This window comes from Pieris rapae, chromosome 12, assembly GCF_905147795.1.
Source record: "Pieris rapae chromosome 12, ilPieRapa1.1, whole genome shotgun sequence".
Classification (NCBI taxonomy): Eukaryota; Metazoa; Arthropoda; class Insecta; order Lepidoptera; family Pieridae; genus Pieris; species Pieris rapae.
In genome coordinates this window covers 3,430,670-3,451,565 of record NC_059520.1, presented here as the reverse complement: position 1 = coordinate 3,451,565, position 20,896 = coordinate 3,430,670, and the positions used below count along the sequence as shown (strand labels likewise).

Genomic DNA, 20,896 nt, shown 5'->3' with positions numbered 1-20,896 from the left:
GCGAAAAAAGCGAAATTGCAAAAAATGTATTTCCACTCTTCTCTTTCCCCGTATCAATCCATACACATTGCATTATAACTGGTTGGATGATGCGAACTGAATGGTTTGTGTATAATTTTGTCAGAAATATAACTTACCTATATACTAGACGTACAATTACAGCAACATTGTAAGATTATAGAAGCCTATACCTATACCTTGAAAATTTGTACATCCGCCACTGGAACCACCTCAGGGTAAGCGTTAAAGACCTCAACTTAATTTTTAGGAAATTTTTACTAACTACTCATCACGATAAAAAAATCAAAGCAGAACCACTAGATGCCAAATTTGGTTCTGCTTTAACCTAATTAGGTTTACGGTCACGCTTCAACCATCAGGTCTCAAACTTTTGTATCTCATTCGTGACTTTTTATCTTGATAGGCAAGTAGGTGATCAGCCTTTTTGCGTGACACACGCCATCGATTTTCAGGTATAAGTCATGCACGTTTCCTCACGATGTTGGTTGGATACTGTGACAAAACACAAAAATAATGCGCCATTGTTTTGTTTTACATTTACACCAAAGCTATCAGATTAAGGCCGTGAATTTAGCATATGTTTAATAACCATTTTAGAGAGATAAATAGTAAATGTTGTTTATCATAAACCTTAGAGCTAATTAAGCTGGTATAAAATTATGTACTCCTATTATCTATTAAAATATCTGAACAATAATATATAGACTAGACAATATATTGTCGCCCTCTACCACTATTTAAATACTTATTATTAAGCTTTTGTCCAGTATATTATATTTATAAGCACCTATTTAAGTTAGATAACCTAACTTAATCTAATACATCATAAGCCGGTTTTGGTAATTAGCGTTTCCTGTGACCAAGACTTCTTCCAGCTACTTCCATTCTTTTTTAATGTTAAGTTCTTCTTGTACAAGTTGTGCCTCATATTCATTGAAAATGCATGACATTTTTTTAATTCAAATTCCAAAAACAAATGAGTTACACATATATATCATTGATTGTATTATTCCAGATGTGATGCGTCGGCTGTACCTGACAGACAGACATTTAAGGGTGATGCTATGGTGTATATTATTGGGATTGCAGCCAGCGTTTGGAGGCATTCTTGACCCATTCAATTGGGCACGCTCGGATCGTATTGAGGTCAATATCCCATGGTTACCTTGTAAGTAATAAAAGTTTTTATCGATTTCTTTTTTATGCCGCGCACCAATCAGTGAAACCAGCTGCTCATAGTTGTATTTCTGAAACAATTCGACTTCAAGACCTTCAAGAAAAGAGCGTATCAAAACTTAAATACCAACAATGCACTCGTAAGCCCTATGATAGTAAAACTGTTAATCACTTTTATCAGGCGTGCTTTATGTGTAACAATAAGTTATAGATTTGTGTGTTATCTGTTAAATCACTTCTATTTATCATGCATTGTTGTGTTATGTATTGATTTATCTGGTTTTCTTGTTTCCCTGTGTAACTGTGAAAGATGTAAACAAATATCGGAGTATCAGATGTAAAAATTCTACAACTTTAATATTTACAAATTTTTACTGATTGCTTTCATGTTATAGATAAGAAAATCTACATGTTTTGTTAAAAAGATTACCCAAGTAACATACCAATGGTAATTGTTACGAGTCATACTTTTCGATTCCAACAATTATGACTCGTATGACAGTGATTTAAGTTTTTATTATATTGTTTTAGTCGAAAATGAAACTAGATGCTACGATGAGCTTGGCTGTCTGAACATCACACGGAGTTGGTATCACCTAATTCACCGCCCGTTTAATGTGTTTCCTCTCCCCAGAGTAGTTGTTAATACAAGGTAATTTATTTTAATCATCACAAAATCATATACATGCTCTTTTTCTTTTTCGTGTAGTATTTTTTTATTATTGTGCCATTTGTCGCTGTTAACATATGATCTATTTGTTTTGCTTTATAGACAAAACTAATTAAAGTTGTCTAAATAATTATATTTCTATGTATTATTTAACTCAAGATGCTCTTCTTTTTTTTCTATCAAGTGGTTGTTCTCATCGCTCGAAAGTGACAGGGCAGCCAATTGCATACCGTTTTGTTTAATTATTATAATTGTACTGTATTTCTGTATTAATAGAACGAAGTCTTAAGAAATATATTCTTAATTTGGATCATTCCTTTACCTAATCTGAATCTCTGAATCTCAGCGACGTATTTTCAAGAACTATTGTGATTTTATCATCGATAGAGTGAAAATACGAAATGCCTTATGCGTTCCACTACACAGCATTATTATTTTTGACGCGTTCCAATATTGATTTAATTTCGAACGGATATGATTAAGGAGGGTTTAAGAAAATAACGGACCACTTCCGCAATTGTAACTTCCTGCCATTTGCAGGTGTCTATGAGCTTTTTCAAACTTATTCGCCTCATCATTTATTACCTGGAGAGTCTCTTTAGTGTTCGCAAATAATGGGGCTACTCGATTGTGAGGAAGTTACATGGATCGGATTAGCGCTGCGCCTTATTAAGTTTTCATACATATATAAACTATTTGTAAGATGTGTGAAAAATAAAAAGAAATCATTTTCACAAGCGTCGGTCATAGGAATTTTTTAGCTTTATTATACATTTAGAATTATGTTTTGTATCTTGGCTGTCTGGCTTCAGTCTGGCTGCCTAATAAATAGATGACATTGATCGATATTGTTTATTTGTTTTTTAGGTTCATTCTATATACGAAGAGTAATCCCACTGATGGACAACTACTTAACGTTAATGTAAACAAAACAATAGTTAAATCTAACTTTAGTCCGCGTCGTTTAACTAAAATTATTATACACGGATTTATAGACACGCCACTCTCAAATTGGGTAAGTTTCTTATTTCACAACATATTATACTATAATAAATATCATAATAATCTTCTTTTTGATTATTTATTTATTAAGTCTACAACATCATACATATTATGAAATCTATTGATTATTTTATAAAATCTTACATCTAATATGTATGACAATTTATGTAAACATAAGTTTTGCAAAAAATATAAATTAAAAACATACACAAGATCTTATCTTGTATATGTTTTTAAACATAAACAAGATAAATTAAATAAAATTACCAAGGATTTTTGGTACGTAAAGCAGAAAAAAAATCATCAGCAATTTTGTTAAATGCACTGTTGTTACACTGTTCACTAGTTAATGCAATTTTATTAAATTCGATTTGTTAAAGCACTCGTAAAACAAAGCTGTGGGCGTAACTTATTAGCGGCTTACAACAGATATTAACAATGCTAATTATATTAATAATATTCAGCCACGGCTATTAAACTCTACTGCGACTAACCTACACGAAAGATTGTATAATATTATTCGGTGCAATAGAGTATAATTCTTGTAGTTCCAATATTTGTAGCCGATATATAATGTTTTAGGTGAGTGAAATGAAAGATGAGTTGGTGAAGGCCGGTGATTTTAATGTCGTCATCGTGGATTGGGCTGGAGGCAGCTTGCCTCTGTACACTCAGGCGACAGCTAACACTCGACTTGTTGGACTTGAAGTTGCACATTTCGTCAATACTTTACAGGTAATAAATAATCTATTACATCTATATCCATAACATGAGTGAGTGAAAAAAAATGTACACAAGAACAGAGTATCTTCTAACTAGTTCATAATTGGCTAGCAACCGCACTTCTTAACTAAGGATTCTAATGACAGCATCTAGCGACGAAAGTAATTTCCATATTATATATATTTGGGATCATGTTTTTAATCGAATCTCGCTGTTAGCTATTGACAGCTCAGCTCAGGCTGTTTGAACGAGCGGAACTCTCCCGGAAATAGACTTTTTCCCACACACAGAATTGGCCATATATGTATAATAGAAATTATACAATTCTAACACTCAATAATAAACTTGGAAGCGTTATTGGAAGTAACCTAGTACTGTCATAGACTAATTATTCGCCTTATTACTAGCTTATTATTAATATATTTATATGAGTAATTAAGATAGATAATTATTGATATTATTAATAATAAGCGTCTGTAAGGTTATTGACATTCGGTTCAAACATCATAGTTATGCTTATTTTCCAGAAAGAGCACGGCCTAAACCCCCTTGATGTACACATAATTGGTCATTCTCTAGGAGCTCATACAGCTGGTTATGCTGGTGAAAGAATTCAGGTGAGTTTTACAGAAGTTTTATTAACACGCACGCAAATACAGCAGAATAGTCCTGCATTTGAAAATAATTAAATGTTTTATTAATAATTAAATCACGTAAGTTTTTCTGGCTGGAAAACAAAGTAATAATTTGTTTTTAATTACAAAAATATTTAAAAACAAATGCATGCAACGTATTTCGAACAACACATAACACTGTCCTCACATTGGTTTTCACGTACAATATTGCTTTTGATTTAGCTTATTTTTCACTAGGATTTAGGAAGAATTACAGGACTCGATCCTGCTGAACCTTATTTTCAAGGGATGCCAACAAATGTGCGACTAGATCCAACAGATGCGAAACTGGTCGATGTCATACACACAGACGGGAAAAGCATATTCCTTTTAGGTAATACATATACCTGTCTAATGCTTTTTAACCCGCACTATATCATTACCATTCTAATATATTTTATGTTATTGCCGCTTTGTTGCTAATATACTAACCTATATGTTATATATAGCTATTTAGCTTTTAGGTCATTGATCATGTATATATATTATATTTCTATTGCTCTTACTAATTTTTCACCGTTATTCCACGCGTGCGACAGATTTTGTGTTTATGGCAGGATATGGGATGTCACAGCCCGTGGGTCATTTAGATTTTTACCCAAATAATGGAAAGGAACAACCAGGTTGTGACCTGACTGAGGGGCCACTGATACCCCTGACTTTAGTAAAGCAAGGATTGGAAGAAGCGTCTAGGGTACTGGTCGCTTGTAATCATGTGAGAGCGATTAAGCTGTTCACAGAGTCTATTAATGGAAAATGTCCTTATATAGGTAATTATTCACATGTAATACAACAATATTCTATGTTTCTTTCATCACATTTCGGTGTGTCCTTTCGTTATATGCAAGTAAGTGCTCAGACTTCTGTGCGTTACGCAAGTATTATGGGTTTAAAATATAGTCAACACAGTAAAAACATAGGAAAATTAAATTAAAAAATTAAATTAAATAAAAATTATTAGCAGTGGCGGATTAGCCACGTAGCAAGTGTAGCAAAGGCTACGACCACGCGAATTTGGGGGCCCCGCTGACTTAATTCGGCACTGATTATCGGACAGGTTTCAACAATATGGTCGAAAATCGCACTTAGTATCTCTAATGGAATTAAATAGATGCAAGAAAAGTAATTATTAGCGGTCTAACTAGTCAAATTTTTACAACACATATTTTTATCTTACGTTGCCAATTTTTTTTGCTATTTTATATTATACCGTGTTATGGTTTACCCACATTTAGTAGTAAAACCAGGTTTCATACGAACAGTATTAGTTATATTTTATTGCCAGATGAACCTGTTTATTTGTGTTATAATAGTTTTTAATTTTTTTAGGTCACCAATGTCCATCTTATCAACACTTCCTGGACGGAAAATGCTTTCACTGCGGTCATGGTTGCGCCGTAATGGGGTTGGTATACAAGCCACTCAATAAAACATATACGTTTATTAACACATGAAGATTTTAGATGAAACAAATAAATTTGAAATAAAAGTTTGCTTTTCCGAGTAAAACAAATTTTATTAGATTCGTTATTCGAAATTGCGATATAACATAAATATCGCCAAATGTTGCCAGGATTATAACAGGGATTTTTAACTAATTTTAGTTTTTTACAATTGTATCGTATTTGTAGTTTCATAATATGTGTTTTCTAGATTCCATGCAGACAGCTCACCTGGATTAATCACGAATAAAGATAATGAGACTGAGAACGAAGTTTATCCTTCTGAGGAGCAGGAAACAATTGGTGCCAAGTACTTCCTTAACACTGGGAAAGAACTACCCTATTGCCGTAAGTTGGATTATCAAGTTTTAAATCACGACTTTCTACATTTACCTTGCAACTTTGTGACTTAATTTAATCCTTTGACTCAGAAAAGAGTGTCATGATCTTCAATTTAAAGTATAAAAATTGTCACTTAGAGTTTCATATCGTAATCTGTGTCGCAAATGTAAAAAAAAGTTTTTTTTCAATGCAGTGATTTTTAAAAACAAGTTTCTTTCAGAACGGCACTACAAAGTCTCAATTCATTTGGCTAATCCTAAGGGTGCAGAATCCTGGGTTCAGGTTAGACATTTTTTTTAAAGAAACACTTATGTTATTTAAAAGAGGACACAATCCAGGCTCTCTCTTTAGTCTATGAAAATTAAACAGAGTAACACAAAAAAAGTATAATACAAAAAACTAACATTGCGTATAAAACCGTAAATTTATGTAAAACTTTGTTTTTGGATGGGTACTTTTTCTCTCTCAGTATTTTAAAACAGAAACATTGAAAATACGCAGAAATGTAACTGCCTTATACATATCTGGGCTTGTGGACTACAAATAAAACCTTTATCACCTAAGTTAATAATATTGTTTTCATGATTACAGGGATTTCTGAAAGTCACTTTGATGTCAGAGAAGGGGGTCATTCGTGGTATGGATTTAACGCCTACAAATTATGTGAAGTAAGTTCTAAAACTATAGTTTCCGGAAATGAAGTAAATAAGATGCGTACTAGTTAGTTCCTGTACTACTAAAATTACATTTGCGATGTTATGCCTATATCTTGACATGAAAATTCATTAACTCCTAATTATTAAACTTAAAGTAATTAAGAATTATCAATAAAATAGGGTAACACTTTATTATTAAGTCATTTTTTTCTATACTAAACTCTTATCAATCCTAAAACTCCCTTATCTTAAACATGAATTCGAATTCAGGTCCTCATATTTGGCTGCCCGACTCCATACAATTGGTTTACCTCTTTTAAAACTCTTCTGCATAAACTAAATCGTGATTCTTTCTTTCTTTTTTATTTGTTGTCCTTTCTATGATTGCCTGGAGGCCGATTGCAACCTATATCATATTTTGTATTATGTTATTTTATTTACTTTAAATGTAACGAAGTGTAAATAAATAAATAATTTATTTTCTTACAATATTCTTGAAACCTTTACTGTCCTATGAGGACAGTAAATGGAACATTGTCACATTACTATTTAACATAGGCATTTAATATGATTTATTAATTGGAAAATTCTATGATTTATTGTAGATTAGAACATGGAACTTCATACACAATTGTTGTTACGCATCCGATGGATTTAGGAGGAAAAATAAGAAAAGTAAGTGCACATACAATTACAGTTAGTAATAAGGTACATAATCTATATACAGAAAGTCTATGGAAACAGTTTGACGGATTTTTGAAACTTTTATGTATGTTTAATATAAAAACAATATAATAAAACGCATACTATTTTATACTTATAATACTAGCAATATACTAATTAGAAACTATTTTCAGGTGGAATTGTCGTGGGAGTACGATATGAATGTACTGGAACCACGATCTCTTTGCATTTTGTGGTGTAACGATCGGCTCTACGTGAAGAACGTAATAGTTGACCAAATGGAACTTCCTAGTAGAGGGTAAATTTAACAAAGAATGACGACAGTCAGATAATTTTACCATTTGTATTTTATCTTAAATTATATTCTAAATGTTTGAAGTCATCCCAAGTATTGGGGTAGACGCATTTTTGAATATTTTTTATTGTTTCATTTTGTATGGTACGGTTCAACCTTCTGTGAAAACCAACCTGAAATATTCTTTTTTTTTCCTTAAAATTACATTAAAGTAAAAACCTTGTTGTAGCTTGTTGAGTCACAGAGACAAATTAATATTTACCAGCAAAAAAATTATTATTTTACCATAGTCCCACAAAGCTTGTTAAATCACTTGGTTCAATGACATTCAAATATTTTAAAATTACGTTGCTGATATATTAATACTTTCCTTTTTACAGGAAACGCAATGTAGATTTCAGCAGTAAATTATGCACGCCCAAAAGAGAATTCGCTGAAATTCCAAACAGAGGTTCCGCAAGCTTCTATGACAATTGCGGAAGGTAGCCAATTGAGACGTGATATGGAGAGAGAACAACCGGGCCAGCTGAGTGCTACACTATGTCCTACCAAGAAGGCCTTACAATCTTACGATTTCAGTTCCAATTAGTACAAAGCTACACTTTTATCTGAACGTATACGAAAATGACAGCAAAAATTGCTTGACTTCAAAAGAAACGGCATCTTTAGCAAAATACAAAATACCAGTAGAGCTATTCATATCTTCGAAAAAATTAGTATCTAATTTTACCTAACAAGTACGGGTATATAAGCACAAATGCTGCCTCCTTCACCAAACTAAATACTCAGAACCGAGTAAAAAAGAAACATAATCGCTATACATTCTCCTGGGTTGGACATCACAAGGCCCATAGGTTCGTTAACGGCCTCAAAAAAAATTTCGCTAAATGGACAATTACTGTTAAAAGTGACTCGAAGTGAAGCTTTAATGATCGAACAATTTGGTTGTGATTGAGGAACTACCAGTGATATTAGTGTTACAGGGGGACTCTAAATTATAAATTATTGTAGAGCTGTAAATATCTGCATTCCTTTATCTTATTTATGCGCGTTGACAATGTGATACGCAGTATAATGTATATTTTATAATAAATACAGACACATTGTATAATACTATATGTTATGAGAAATATTAAGGAAGATATATTGTTGTTTTAACTTTAATATTTTAAAGTGTTTTAAGAGGCTATTAAAATTCTTGTTTATTTTATTATTTTACACTGCAGTTTATTATCTGAATTAATTGTTATATATTATAATCTTGTAAATATTTACTGTAAGTTCTATTATCAAACAAATTGTTTAAGAAACTACATTACTTTTTGAATAAAATATAAACATAAATAAAGAATATTCCATCTTGTTAAATATGTGTATTATTTATTTCACAGAATAAAAATGGATTGTTAAATTAAATTCAAATTAAGTTTTAAACGTCCATAAGGACGAAGTGATATTTAGTTATATTAAATCTTAAAAGTAACCAAACTGAAAAATCAAGTAACATTTATAAAAAACATAATAAAAATACTCTAATATTTATTATTTTGAAAATTTGCGTCACAAAACATCCTTTACTCTGTTTTTTAATTCCGTAGAATTCTGACAACTATTATTTTGGCCAGGCACATTTTTCAATCACAATACGAGTCTGAATCATAATGTACAATGTACATGATACATTCTATTTGAAAGAAAAGAAAGAAATAACTTTATTACACATTTATGGTATTATTTATATTAGTATTTATTTATTTTATTATTTGTTAGTGAATGTATCAATTTTGTTAAGTACGGTGCTCTACATTAAAAGTGGTTTTACGTCGAGTGATAATTACGTCCCTTTTCCACAGAATCAGTAAAAAAAGCACAAGTAAAGATAACATTTTTTAAGGTTTACTAAACCTGGAATTACTAGGCAGTGATGCCAGCTAAATAATAAAATAAAGTAATCAAAGTTAATTCGATATATTGTTCGTGATATTGAAATACATATTTGTTATAATTTACTTATTCAAGTGACAATACAAAATGTTATACATAAAAATACCTTGCATTTTATTTTTTTTATTTTCCTCAAATAGGTAAAATTTGTTCCGTTCTCCCGTTCTCGATGGAGGATTGTTATAGTAGCAACACTTAAGAAATGTCAGAATACTACGGAATGAAAAATCTGAGTTGACAGTGACACCACTTTATAGACTTAGGTACCTTATTTAGGAATTGGTCAATTGTTAATCTATTGGGTCATTACTCAATTGATGTTAGCAATTGTCAAAATTTCATGGTAAATACACAAATCTACTATAATCATTTATTTATGAAAAATTATTTCAGAATAAAACTCATGTATAAAATAAAAATCCGTACATGTTTATTGATTTTTTAAGTTGTTATTCTTATTTGAAATTGTATAAATAATTAGATGGATTTGTCTTAATATATATAAAATAATTAGAAATATCCTTTTTGTAATCAGGCGGATTAGTCAAGGAGAACTGAACAGTTTTCAGATTATTAATAGCAGCATAATGTCATCAACTGCATCAAAACTAGTATTAGGTTTCTCCTGTATTATAACCACTGGAATTGTTGCCTATGTACATGTTAAACAACAAATAGACAGGTAATAATTCTAATCATTTCTTATAATTTTCTAAAGTATAATAAGAAGAGAAGAAAATGTATTATTTCTTTTTTAGTACTGTTTTTTTGCGGTGGAGGTTAAATCATGTTAATGGATGAACTTAATACTTGCTTCATATGTATTTTTGATTATCACACTCATTTAGACACTAAGTCATCAAATTGTGAATCCAGCATCATATTTTATCTGAGAAACTTCTAAATTAATTTTTATTATTCTACTACTGTGATGAACATGTATTTATAGCCGTCCCATACTTTTTTTTCTCTTTTTATAAAAAATAGTGAGGGCCTAAAATAAAATAAGACAACAATAATCTGAGCACCATATATATATTTCATACTAATTTGTGTAATCAATCCTCATTAAATAATTAAAACTTCTAGATTAATATTAAAAAATAAGCATATAACCTAATATTTTATGAAACAAAACATGACTAGGGAGTTGCTTAGAGATCATAAAACATTTACTGTACACACAATCCTTTAATTTATTGTGCCATATTTTAATGACTATTTTCATTCAGGGAAAGGATGCATGATGGAGTCATCAAAGATACAGAGAGACAACAAAGAAGAAAGATAGAAAATTTATATATTCTAGAAAAACAAAAAGAATTGACAAAGCAACTAAAAAATGATATGAGTAGTTGATAAGAATATTAAAAATGCTATGTAGTATCTAGTAACTATTTATTCTTAAAATATTGTAAAATATAATATAATAACTATTTTCCATCTTTTAAACCTTCTAACCAAACACTATTAAGATTTATATCATTTCCAGTGGGTTCTTTTTTGTCGGTAGTGTCCACGAAGCCATCAAAGCTAAGTTTTTGTTTTGCAACTGCTGCCAGGCTTTCAAAAGTTTTAGGTTCCCAAGAAGCCAAATCAGACAAGGATTTCCTATCCAGCAATATGTTGGCACGCTCTAAACCTTCTCTAAGGCTAAATGCGGTTATGTTATGCTGCTCGCAAGCAGCTGTAATTCTTGTATCCCATAAATTTTTCATATCTTCTTTTTTTAAAGCGCGGGCTTTAGTAGAGTATACTAGCGCGCGATGAACATTTCGAACAGCTACTGAATAAGTATTCCGACGTCGACCTAGAAAATGAGCTGCTAACCTAAAAATTTTCCTCTTTCTCCAAAATTCATCAGGACCCCTGCATCTTATCAAGTTTGATAACGTTAAAAACACCATTTTACGCCGAAATTACCGATGACAGAAGGCAGTATTAGAAATGTATAATTGTATTCTAACTTCGCTTATTTTATTAGCATAATAAATACAAATCCACAGAAGCAATTATCGAAGGAGGCTGAATTTAATGTCAAAACTCATAACTGGAAAATCTGTCAGCTGTCTCATAAAAAAAAATACTTGTCAGTAAGAGACAAACTCGATTTTCGACAAGCGTGACCTTAACGATTTTGTATGAAAATGGTCACGTGAGAAAGCATGAGCTAATGTCATTCATTTTTAATCTACTAACGCGTAAAAAGGAGATACTATAACAACGTTTGACGCATTAATTTGTTTAGCTAGCGGTCGTTTTTTGTTGGCAGAAGGGCTAGTAAGATATTTTTATGTATAAATTTTATTTTAATTAATCACATTTTTGAAAGTCACTCTGTGATAGGCGTGGCCCACTAACGCCAAATGAATATTTGTATAAATAGGTAAGGTTTGAGGATCCGGTACACCTTCGAAACTGCAGCTTCAAGCCATTTCAAGAGAAATTTTTCAAGTATTAGTAACTATATGCAAATTAATTTATAGTCAATGGTGTTTCTTGCCTTAAATTAAATACATCAGATTCATCAAAAAGAAACACATCGGTCTTTATGTACCATTTAGTTAACGAAATACGAGTAACAACCACATACATAGACGACAAATAAATCAGAGAGTAATGAGAAATTCAAGGATAGTTTACACAATTATGTGCTTTTTTCGTATTGATTGTCATTTTCACTGTGATCGTGTAAGTTATACGAATCACTAGAAACATCAAATCGTTCGTTGACGGGCATTATGTGGTCAATTAATTTTGTTTGTGCCCCATTCGCATGAAGAGCAACGTACCGAAGTATTAGTATCTGAAAGAGAAATATAAAACATACTTAAATTAGTTATAAACTAAAACCGTGAGGTCTAAAAGAGACGAATAAAACTTTTCTTTCTACTTGCGCAATTACCACTCACTCTTACTGTAAAGGAAAATATTGTGTATTAGGCATAGAACTCTGACCACGCATTTGCCGATAAGAAATGATTACGAAACAAACACAAATATTTGAGGCCAAGACCCAGGTTCTGGCGCCATTGATTTTTAGAAAAACTAATTGGACAAACATTACCTGCGTTGGATAAATTAAAAAACTAAATTTTATAAATTACTTTACATTTATTTTTATGTCGACCTTGCGGGTATCTCACTTTTTAGTTTAGGCCCCTAGTACCTACTCAATTCGCAAAAATAGTACTGAAAATTAAATTTGCAAAATAAGGTGTCATTTGTCAACTATATACCTCTAAAAGAATAACAGCTACAAAGATGAGGAGATGCACATTCATTGAAACTATTATAAGACGATACATTGTACTTCCGCAACCATTTTCATTTATTGAATTGGTACCAAGCTCTTCAAGGAAGTTGGTCACGCACGAGCCAGTTTTACAGCAACTAAAATCAATAATGAGCTTGAATATTATAGTCTTTTTATTAATACGATACTACATATATATAACTGAAAACAAAATAAATTGTTAAAAAAGTCGGTTGTCTGTAAAGTCGGTTTACTGACGATAGTTGAACGTGACAACGTTCACATAAGAATAAGACATAAGAATACTGATATAATGGTTACATTTTTGAAAAGAAAATTTTATTTTTATTTGTTTGATAAATATTTTGTATGGATATAAAGGAGGTAAATGGAAATCACAATTGAATTGATTAAGTTACACTAATTTGTACGCATAAATACGCTTGCACTTCAAACTCTAAATGGAACGCATCGAAGTAACGCCGCGCCGGGAGGTAACGGCGCATGAGTTGTGTTTTTGTGCGTGCATCAGGCTCCATCGAATTATAAGACGTTGGTCATGTCAAAAATAAGATTAAAAAGTTACTTTGTTAAGAGCAATTATTCATATTGGTCAATCCTATCATGTTGTTGTATGTAATATTTATACATTATTTATTTAATACGTAAAAGCGTAAGAAATGCTATATGATATCGTAGGAAACAGTCTGTGGAATTACGTTTTGATTAATTTTAGGGGAATATGTTGGCCATCACTAGACATATTTCACATTCCACAGAAAATTCCGGCTATAACGTGTCAAGACAAAACTTACCTCAAAGGTACACTATCAGAAGTTTCCTTCTTGACGCCCATATTGTCTTGTGACAGTTCCAAGTCATAATCTCGAACTTTCTCATGCCAGTCATGTCTAAACCAATCTTTATAGGAATGCAACTGAAACATTCACGTTATTTTGTTACATATATACAGGTATGTATAAATAATAAATTAAACTTACCCCACAACACTGCAGATACACCTGAAGAAAATCAATGAAGCGTTTATATTTTGGATGACTTCTATACTTCTTCATACTATTTGCGAAGAACCTAGTTACTAAGTCCTGGCAAATATACAATCTGTGTATGCATAAAACAACACCGATAAAGCTGATTATAATTATCCAGAGAATGCATTGCCATAACGGACAACAGAATACTCGTAATCTAAGGCTGTAATAAATTTTATATTTACTCTTCATACGCTCTTTATAATTTTTTATGGGAGAAATAAACGTGTAAAAGGAAGTAGATTTTACTGGAGGAAACACCCGTTTTATTATGGCAATTATTTATATCGAATAATCGTAAGTATCAGAGTAACTGGCCATGACTCGTGTTAATGAAAAACGTATACCCCTCGTCTAAAGACAACTTCATTCTATGGAATGTTTTTATATTTACTCGAGTTTCTTTCCCTTTGCAATATGATTTAAAATAAATATATTCGTTGGTAACATTATCACGCCACATAAAAGAACAACAGCGTTTATTAAATCCGTTCCAGTCAAAAAGAGTAGATCGTTAACACCTGAAAACAATTTCATGGAGAATCATGATCAATTTCATCGTATATTTGAAAAAAAGTATTTAAAATATAACGTACAAAATAGTAAAAATAAAGACCATAGAATTGAGAATATAGATATAAGCCATAAAAAAGTTGACGCCCAAATTAAGAATGGATGGTTTGGGCTATTCCACTCCATTTTAGTGAACAAGGAATATCGTGTAATAAAATTAACTTAAACTATTTTATTTCCAATGTGTTTGACAGATATACTGATTGCAAAATTGTCACTTTTGACTTAAAAATATCAACATTGAGACAATTAATCGTGTATCGGTGAACCAACAACACAAATAAGATTCTCTTTATTATTCTATACTCTATGGATCATCACAGATACCCTTTTGATTTTGCTTCATATGAAGACTTACGACTGTTATCATAAAAGGCGTATATGGGTGATTTATAGAAACTCTATAAAATAAAAATAAAACAAAGTATTGCATTTTTTTAATAACATTTTAATAAAATTAAGTTAATTCACTTATAAGTACAATATAATCATTTCAAATTGATTCATTAAAAAATTAGTTTGTATAAAAGAATATAAATCACTTATTTATAGGTATAGATTCCAAAAACATTTGTATATATTAGAGACTCAGTAAAATTCATTAAATGTAATAATTCGCTCAGAATATGTCCTACATTTCTAGCGCTACATTGCGACATTTTTTTTCTCAAGGAACTAAACGTCATTTTGTGTGTTCTAACTTACGTTAACATGGCAAACATTTTCTTCTTAAAATATTTTGGCATTTTAAAAGTACCTCAAAAGGTAGATAATTACAATAACTGATATATTTGACGTTATAAATTTATTATTCTTTATCCATTTGAGTGATATCTCCCATTTTCTTTAGATTCGGGGATACAATAAACTCACAGCCCACACTGGAAACAATGTCTTCAACTTTGACACCTTCGGCAAGTTCGGTAAGAATCAATCCCTTTTCCTTATCAACTTCCATGACGCACTGAAAATTAAAAAAAAATTATTACGTATAAACCGACAAAAATTTAATTAATTAAAAATTATTAAATTAATAAAAATAGTACAAAATTCAGTTAAAATGTGTTTTTGAGTGGGTCAGGCAAAGCATACCTAAATCTGTATGAAGTTACGTCCGTGGAACTTTTTTTTTTTCAATTTATCCCTAATGGGAAAGGCAAAGGACTTTAGTCCATACAGCCAAGTCTTATTTTTGGCCATGGAACTATATTTTGAATTATATTGAAATGTCAAGTGTCAAGGGTCCTAGACATAGACACTGCGACAGGCCACCATGAATTTGTTTGGAAATGGTCACGTGACCTAGCGAGCGTTGTCGTTCGCATAGTTTTATATCTATTTACGCACCCTAATAATATTTGTTAAGATTGTACATACATTAGCACAAATGCTAAAAATAAATTATTTGTATACTATACAAAAACAATTTTTCTCTAGGGATCAAAATTAGGATCTCCAGGTGAAGTAATTTTACCTTTTCTGTAATGATCATATCGACGCAATTTTTGCCAGTGAGCGGTAGTGTGCATTCGGGTACAATTTTGTGTCCGCCATTTTTCGCCGAGTGTTCCATTGTGACAACAACTTTCGTTCCTGGAGATGACACCAGGTCCATGGCCCCACCCATTCCTTTCACCATTTTTCCCTAGGAAGTAATTTATCTTGTCACTTATAAGACCTCTTAAAAAAATTAATTAAAAAATATCATAAATTCCGTAGGTATTTGTGAGTTTATTACTAAAATACTATTTAATACTCCCTTATTTTCATAGTAATTAATAACACCTTGAAAATTTCTATCTATAAAGTAAATTGTCAAAGTGACAAAGATTAAAAGCAATTGCCGAAAAAGGTGCAAGAGTTGCTGGAAGTCTTAAGACAGCAGCAGAGTGAGTGCGTCTCTTTTTATTACAGCGTACATACAATTTGACAGAAAAAGACAAAGAAGAAGAAGTTTAAAGAGTGGTTTTGATGAACTAGTCTTACGGGTATCATCCAATTAGCCAAGTCCCCGTACTGCGATACTTGCATCGCTCCCAACATCGTTAATTCCACGTGACCACCACGTATCATAGCAAAACTGTCGTCCGATGAGAAATATGATGCGCCTGGAAAAGTTATAAAAGAGACTCGCATTTGGTTATCATTATTTTTATCCTGAAATCGGAAACATTATATTACTTTGTAGCGTATCGTAGATACGCACTAAAATGTACATACTATATGGTGTAGTATTTTCTATACGATTTTGATGTATGTGGCAACATAAATACAGGACACTTAGAAAAGAAGAAAACAGACGTCACTCAGAACAGACTTTTAAGACGAGTGAGCATGTATTTTTTCCTATGAACTTTTCTATAAGAATATAAATAAATTACCGTTGTTTGTGAAGAAATATATCAATTTAACAAAGAAAAAAATAGGTTGTGATTTATAAAAATATAGAACATCCCATAACTTTAAGGTCAATAGACAAAATATTATTGTATTGTATATTGATGAAGTGTAAATAAACATTCAACAACAAAAAAATCTAAACATTAATAAAATCTTTTACAAATAAAAAAATCCTATTTTTGATATTGATATGGCTATTTTTTCAAAAGGCATAGACAATTTCTGTAGTTTTGAGACATAGTTAAAATTATTTTTGTATCTAGGCGTTATATTTTATAATAAAATTTTACCTGGAAGGATAGTGACTGTTTCTTTGCCAGCATTAATAAGATCGGCATCGATTTCATCTTCTTGAGGGTAGGGCCCAAGGCCTAATATACCGTTCTCCGATTGCAACAGAACATTCATATTGCTAGGAATAAAGCTACTTGCTAACATCGGCATACCTGAAAGTTCCCTTATGTGTCAACGATGAGAAATATATAATTCAGTCAATGAAACTTAGCAATTAAAACAAACAAAAACAAAAAAAATCATCCGACGTACATATATGTCATATAAACCTCAAAACCTACTGCTCGGAATTTAATGCAGTTTTTACCACTATCTAGAATGATTCACGGCGTAGGTTTAGACATAATTTTTCAAGTTTGCCTCTTTGGCAGGTTAATTAGAAATTATCTATAAACACCTAATTAAGCCACCTAGTTAATTAAAAAAAAATCAGTGGCGCTACAACCTCTTTAGGTCTTGGCCTCAGATTTCTGAATCTGTTTCATGATCATTTTTAAATCTAATAGGCAGGTAGGTGATCAGCCTCCAGTGCCTGACACACGCCGTCGACTTTTTGGGTCTAAGACATGTTGGTTTCCTTACGATGTTTTCCTTCACCGTTAGAGCAAATATTAAATTCACACATAGAAAGAAAGTCCATTGGTGCACAGCCGGGAATCGAACCTACGACCTCAGGTATGAGAGTCGCACGCTGAAGCCACTAGGCCAACACTGCTCTCCCTCGTTAATTATACGTATATTAAATACTTACCAATACCAAGGTTAGCATGCATCCCATCCTTAAACTCCAAAGCAGCTCTCTTTATAATCCTTTCCCTTACTAAATCCGATGGCTTCTTCTCTCTGTTCTCATTCTTAGCCACTGTTCGTCTTTCGATACGTTTCTCATATTTCTCGCCCAAAACAATTCTATGAACATAAATCGAGGGTGTGTGCACGGAGTTAGGATCGATTTCATCGACGATCTCTTCGACTTCTGCAATTGTTATTTTCGCAGCCCTAGCCATCGTTGGGTTAAAGTTACGAGCGGTTTTTCTGAAGAGGAGATTTCCATGGCGGTCCGCCTTCCATGCTTTGACTAAAGCAAAGTCACCGGTGATCGCCTCTTCCATTATATAGTTAATGCCGTTAAATTGTTGTGTTGCGCGTGGAGCGCTTGGTACTTCGATCTGAAATTTATGTGTTCTAAGGATTTCCCTTCAAAACTCCTTTTACAAGATAACATAAAGGTTCGGCTCAACTCGAGAGGAAACGTCTATGGCGAGAGAATGTTGTGGTATTTGCTAACGCAGCTAATAAATATACCCGGTCAGTTATTAGGTTACCTTAACCAATAATTTTTTTGGATAATTATTTTTATATTTCTCGTCCTCTTACGGCCGCCATATATAATATACATATATACATGTATACTTAAATACGTGTTATTTATAAAAAATATAGTTCCTTCCAAACAAGGGCACGCGTGAAACGAAACCACGTGACGACCAATCTTTTTTACAAGGATTTCAAAGCAGGGATTTTTATATGGAAATGCAGATAGTCGATCGCTCAATTGCAAAGAATCTGGATTGGATTACAGAATATAGATCGAGTACAGAAAGTGGTCCATAAACAGGTGTGCTGTGGTAACAATTATACAAACAACAGTTTTTCTAATATTTGAATAAATTATTTAGATTAAATTATTCTGGTAAATATTAAAAAAATAAATAATAATATTTCATTATTTAAACTTCAAACTCAAAGAATTTTGGTTTAAAAATATTAATATAAACTAAATTACCTTCCCATCCTTAGTATATTTAATTGGGGAGCCGCCTTCGTGAATAAGCGTACCATAGCCTGTTGGAGTAAAGAACGCTGGTATACCAGCTCCACCTGCTCTTATTCTCTCTGCCAGTGTTCCTTGAGGAGTAAGTTCTACCTTAAATATATAAATATATATATAAAAACCTATTTGACTACAGAACCTATATAAAATTTGTATTTTCATTTCATCATCTCTAGGCAAAATGGCGAGCAATCCTAACGACGTACTTGTACACAACCATAGACCAGAAAAACGTCAAGTTTTTTTTAATGTACTAATTAATGACGTATAAATATATTTTTTTCTCGATTATTGCTTTTATATGATTTTTATACGTTAAGTTATGTATGAACAATTTATAGATATAAAACTCTAGTTCTGAGAGAGACAGTAAATTAAAAAAAGAAATTAATATTCATAAACCCCATATTTTTTGTGTTCAACTAAAATTTCTGGTATTTTTATAAATACATTATACAATAAAGAGTTTGTAAAATATACTGTAGATTTAGTATTATGCATGATGTGATAATCCTTATAAATTAAGAAATATACAAAAATAGATTTTTTTGTAATTACCTTATATAAAAAAAAATAATACTTAAATGAAATATGTTTATATTGAAATATAAGATGCAGTTATCATTAAAATACAATTATAACACCCATACTCACTTCTAATTCCCCACTCAGGAATTGTCTTTCGAATTCAGCATTTTCACCAACATAGGATGATATCATTCGCTTCACTTGTTTACTTTTCAACAATACACCTAATCCAAAATTATCGACACCTGAAAATTATACTTAAATACTTAAGGTTCAATTTGGATTCTGAAAAGTGAAACTAAAATATATGTGTTTTATTTAACAATTTGCAAAATTTAGTTTATATTTTACTTTATGTTTAATATGTGCACTCTGAGATAGTATAAAACTCACCAATTTAACAACCCGAAATTGAGATTCCTTAAAATAGATGCTGGTAGTGACAAGTAACAAAAATTTGCAATTACTATCAGCTTTTGTAAACAAAGATTAGGAATGTATAAATATAATAACTGTATGATGTTACATAACATTTTATTTGGAAGAATTATTAAAATGTAGGACTATGTTTTAACTTACCAGCGTTATTAGATACAATAGTTAGTCCAGATACTTTTTTATTATTTATAGCTTTAATAAGATTTTCTGGGATTCCACATAATCCAAAACCTCCTACAAGCAACTTTGAACCATCTTTAATATCACTTACTGCCTCATTCACATTTGAGAATATTTTGCTTTTATGGGAGGTACTGTAGGAACAGGCTAAAAACTTTAAAAATATATATATATTTACCATACATTTTAAAACCAAGTTAGTAAACCGTATAGAAATTATTAAGTTAAGACTTAATAAGCAACTTACCTTTGTGTAAGATTTTGACTTGGAAATACCAGATAATGTTTTAAAATTCAAAACAAAAAAGGTATTTGTTATTCCCGACATTATAATTTAATTCAATATTGGCAGCAATAATAACATCTACAATTACTGTAGATGTTTACAACGTCTCGTCGTACCTCGTTTACAATTAATTAAATAATTTTGTGCGCACACTACGAACATAGGTTTATATTATTATCAAGAAATATCAAACAAATCAAGGTCGACCAGGCACTAACCAATAGGATTCCGTCACCAAGTTGTTTGAATTAAAATTAATTATAATTTATAACTAAACACATTCAGTCATTAATTATGCCGGTTTTAATGCCGGCAATCTAAACTGATAACTTTAAACAATCAGTTAAATTTGTTATAATTCATATCATTGCCACCACAAATAAAAGTATATTATTTAGATTTGAATTTTATTTTAATAACATAATG

The 20,896-nt window shown here is 31.4% G+C and overlaps 5 protein-coding genes across 7 annotated transcripts in view; 2 read left to right on the top strand and 3 right to left on the bottom strand.

Annotated features, from left to right (window-relative positions):
• LOC110998492 (pancreatic triacylglycerol lipase) overlaps window positions 1–8,903 on the top strand; it is a 28,030-nt gene extending 19,127 nt beyond the window's left edge. For 2 of the 3 annotated variants that reach the window (XM_045630320.1, XM_022267170.2), the window contains 14 exons: window positions 1,037–1,189; window positions 1,729–1,849; window positions 2,735–2,882; window positions 3,452–3,604; window positions 4,120–4,209; window positions 4,465–4,600; window positions 4,806–5,036; window positions 5,596–5,671; window positions 5,920–6,056; window positions 6,271–6,332; window positions 6,642–6,718; window positions 7,312–7,381; window positions 7,564–7,688; window positions 8,066–8,903. In XM_045630320.1, the coding sequence (XP_045486276.1) occupies window positions 1,037–1,189; window positions 1,729–1,849; window positions 2,735–2,882; window positions 3,452–3,604; window positions 4,120–4,209; window positions 4,465–4,600; window positions 4,806–5,036; window positions 5,596–5,671; window positions 5,920–6,056; window positions 6,271–6,332; window positions 6,642–6,718; window positions 7,312–7,381; window positions 7,564–7,688; window positions 8,066–8,171 (1,685 nt within the window). In that variant the 3' untranslated portion in view covers window positions 8,172–8,903. The remainder of the gene's footprint in view (window positions 1–1,036; window positions 1,190–1,728; window positions 1,850–2,734; window positions 2,883–3,451; window positions 3,605–4,119; window positions 4,210–4,464; window positions 4,601–4,805; window positions 5,037–5,595; window positions 5,672–5,919; window positions 6,057–6,270; window positions 6,333–6,641; window positions 6,719–7,311; window positions 7,382–7,563; window positions 7,689–8,065) is intronic. The other variant, XM_045630321.1, reaches the window with a different exon arrangement.
• Window positions 8,904–9,903: 1,000 nt separating this feature from the next.
• On the top strand, window positions 9,904–11,065 carry LOC123689575 (protein PET117 homolog, mitochondrial). Its single transcript, XM_045630319.1, has 3 exons — window positions 9,904–9,972; window positions 10,165–10,311; window positions 10,862–11,065. Exons 1-3 carry the CDS (start codon window positions 9,947–9,949, stop codon window positions 10,986–10,988), a joined length of 300 nt encoding a protein of 99 aa, XP_045486275.1. The 5' UTR covers window positions 9,904–9,946; the 3' UTR covers window positions 10,989–11,065.
• On the bottom strand, window positions 11,011–11,681 carry LOC110998497 (39S ribosomal protein L20, mitochondrial). The gene has a single exon (XM_022267177.2). The coding sequence runs from the start codon at window positions 11,534–11,536 to the stop codon at window positions 11,063–11,065; it is 474 nt and encodes a 157-aa protein (XP_022122869.2). The 5' UTR covers window positions 11,537–11,681; the 3' UTR covers window positions 11,011–11,062.
• Window positions 11,682–12,181: 500 nt separating this feature from the next.
• LOC110998495 (tetraspanin-3) lies at window positions 12,182–14,676 on the bottom strand. The gene is made up of 6 exons (XM_022267175.2): window positions 14,534–14,676; window positions 14,332–14,458; window positions 13,887–14,100; window positions 13,701–13,822; window positions 12,869–13,022; window positions 12,182–12,435 (listed from the first exon to the last, which is right to left on the bottom strand). Exons 1-6 carry the CDS (start codon window positions 14,634–14,636, stop codon window positions 12,277–12,279), a joined length of 879 nt encoding a protein of 292 aa, XP_022122867.2. The 5' UTR covers window positions 14,637–14,676; the 3' UTR covers window positions 12,182–12,276.
• Window positions 14,677–14,962: 286 nt separating this feature from the next.
• On the bottom strand, window positions 14,963–20,850 carry LOC110998493 (succinyl-CoA:3-ketoacid coenzyme A transferase 1, mitochondrial). Its single transcript, XM_045630318.1, has 10 exons — window positions 20,689–20,850; window positions 20,432–20,622; window positions 20,146–20,338; window positions 19,693–19,811; window positions 18,991–19,131; window positions 17,956–18,373; window positions 17,201–17,356; window positions 16,497–16,618; window positions 15,985–16,155; window positions 14,963–15,474 (listed from the first exon to the last, which is right to left on the bottom strand). Exons 2-10 carry the CDS (start codon window positions 20,510–20,512, stop codon window positions 15,319–15,321), a joined length of 1,557 nt encoding a protein of 518 aa, XP_045486274.1. The 5' UTR covers window positions 20,513–20,622; window positions 20,689–20,850; the 3' UTR covers window positions 14,963–15,318.
• Between the last annotated feature and the right edge of the window lie 46 nt (window positions 20,851–20,896).

Bases quoted from the DNA above. Each gene is read 5' to 3' on its own strand.
- LOC110998493 (XM_045630318.1), bottom strand. From the start codon at position 20,512: ATGTCGGGAATAACAAATACCTTTTTTGTTTTGAATTTTAAAACATTA. The intron at 19,812-20,145 runs GTAAGTTAAAAC...TATAATTTTCAG, and splicing joins TATTGTATCTAATAACGCTG to GTGTCGATAATTTTGGATTA. The intron at 15,475-15,984 runs GTAAAATTACTT...TTTAATTTTCAG, and splicing joins ATATGATCATTACAGAAAAG to TGCGTCATGGAAGTTGATAA.
- LOC110998495 (XM_022267175.2), bottom strand. From the start codon at position 14,636: ATGGAGTGGAATAGCCCAAACCATCCATTCTTAATTTGGGCGTCAACT. The intron at 14,459-14,533 runs GTACGTTATATT...AATTGTTTTCAG, and splicing joins GTCTTTATTTTTACTATTTT to GTGTTAACGATCTACTCTTT. The intron at 12,436-12,868 runs GTATATAGTTGA...TTTCTCTTTCAG, and splicing joins TAGCTGTTATTCTTTTAGAG to ATACTAATACTTCGGTACGT.
- LOC123689575 (XM_045630319.1), top strand. From the start codon at position 9,947: ATGTTAGCAATTGTCAAAATTTCATG. The intron at 9,973-10,164 runs GTAAATACACAA...TTTTGTAATCAG, and splicing joins GCAATTGTCAAAATTTCATG to GCGGATTAGTCAAGGAGAAC. The intron at 10,312-10,861 runs GTAATAATTCTA...ATTTTCATTCAG, and splicing joins GTTAAACAACAAATAGACAG to GGAAAGGATGCATGATGGAG.
- LOC110998497 (XM_022267177.2), bottom strand. From the start codon at position 11,536: ATGGTGTTTTTAACGTTATCAAACTTGATAAGATGCAGGGGTCCTGAT.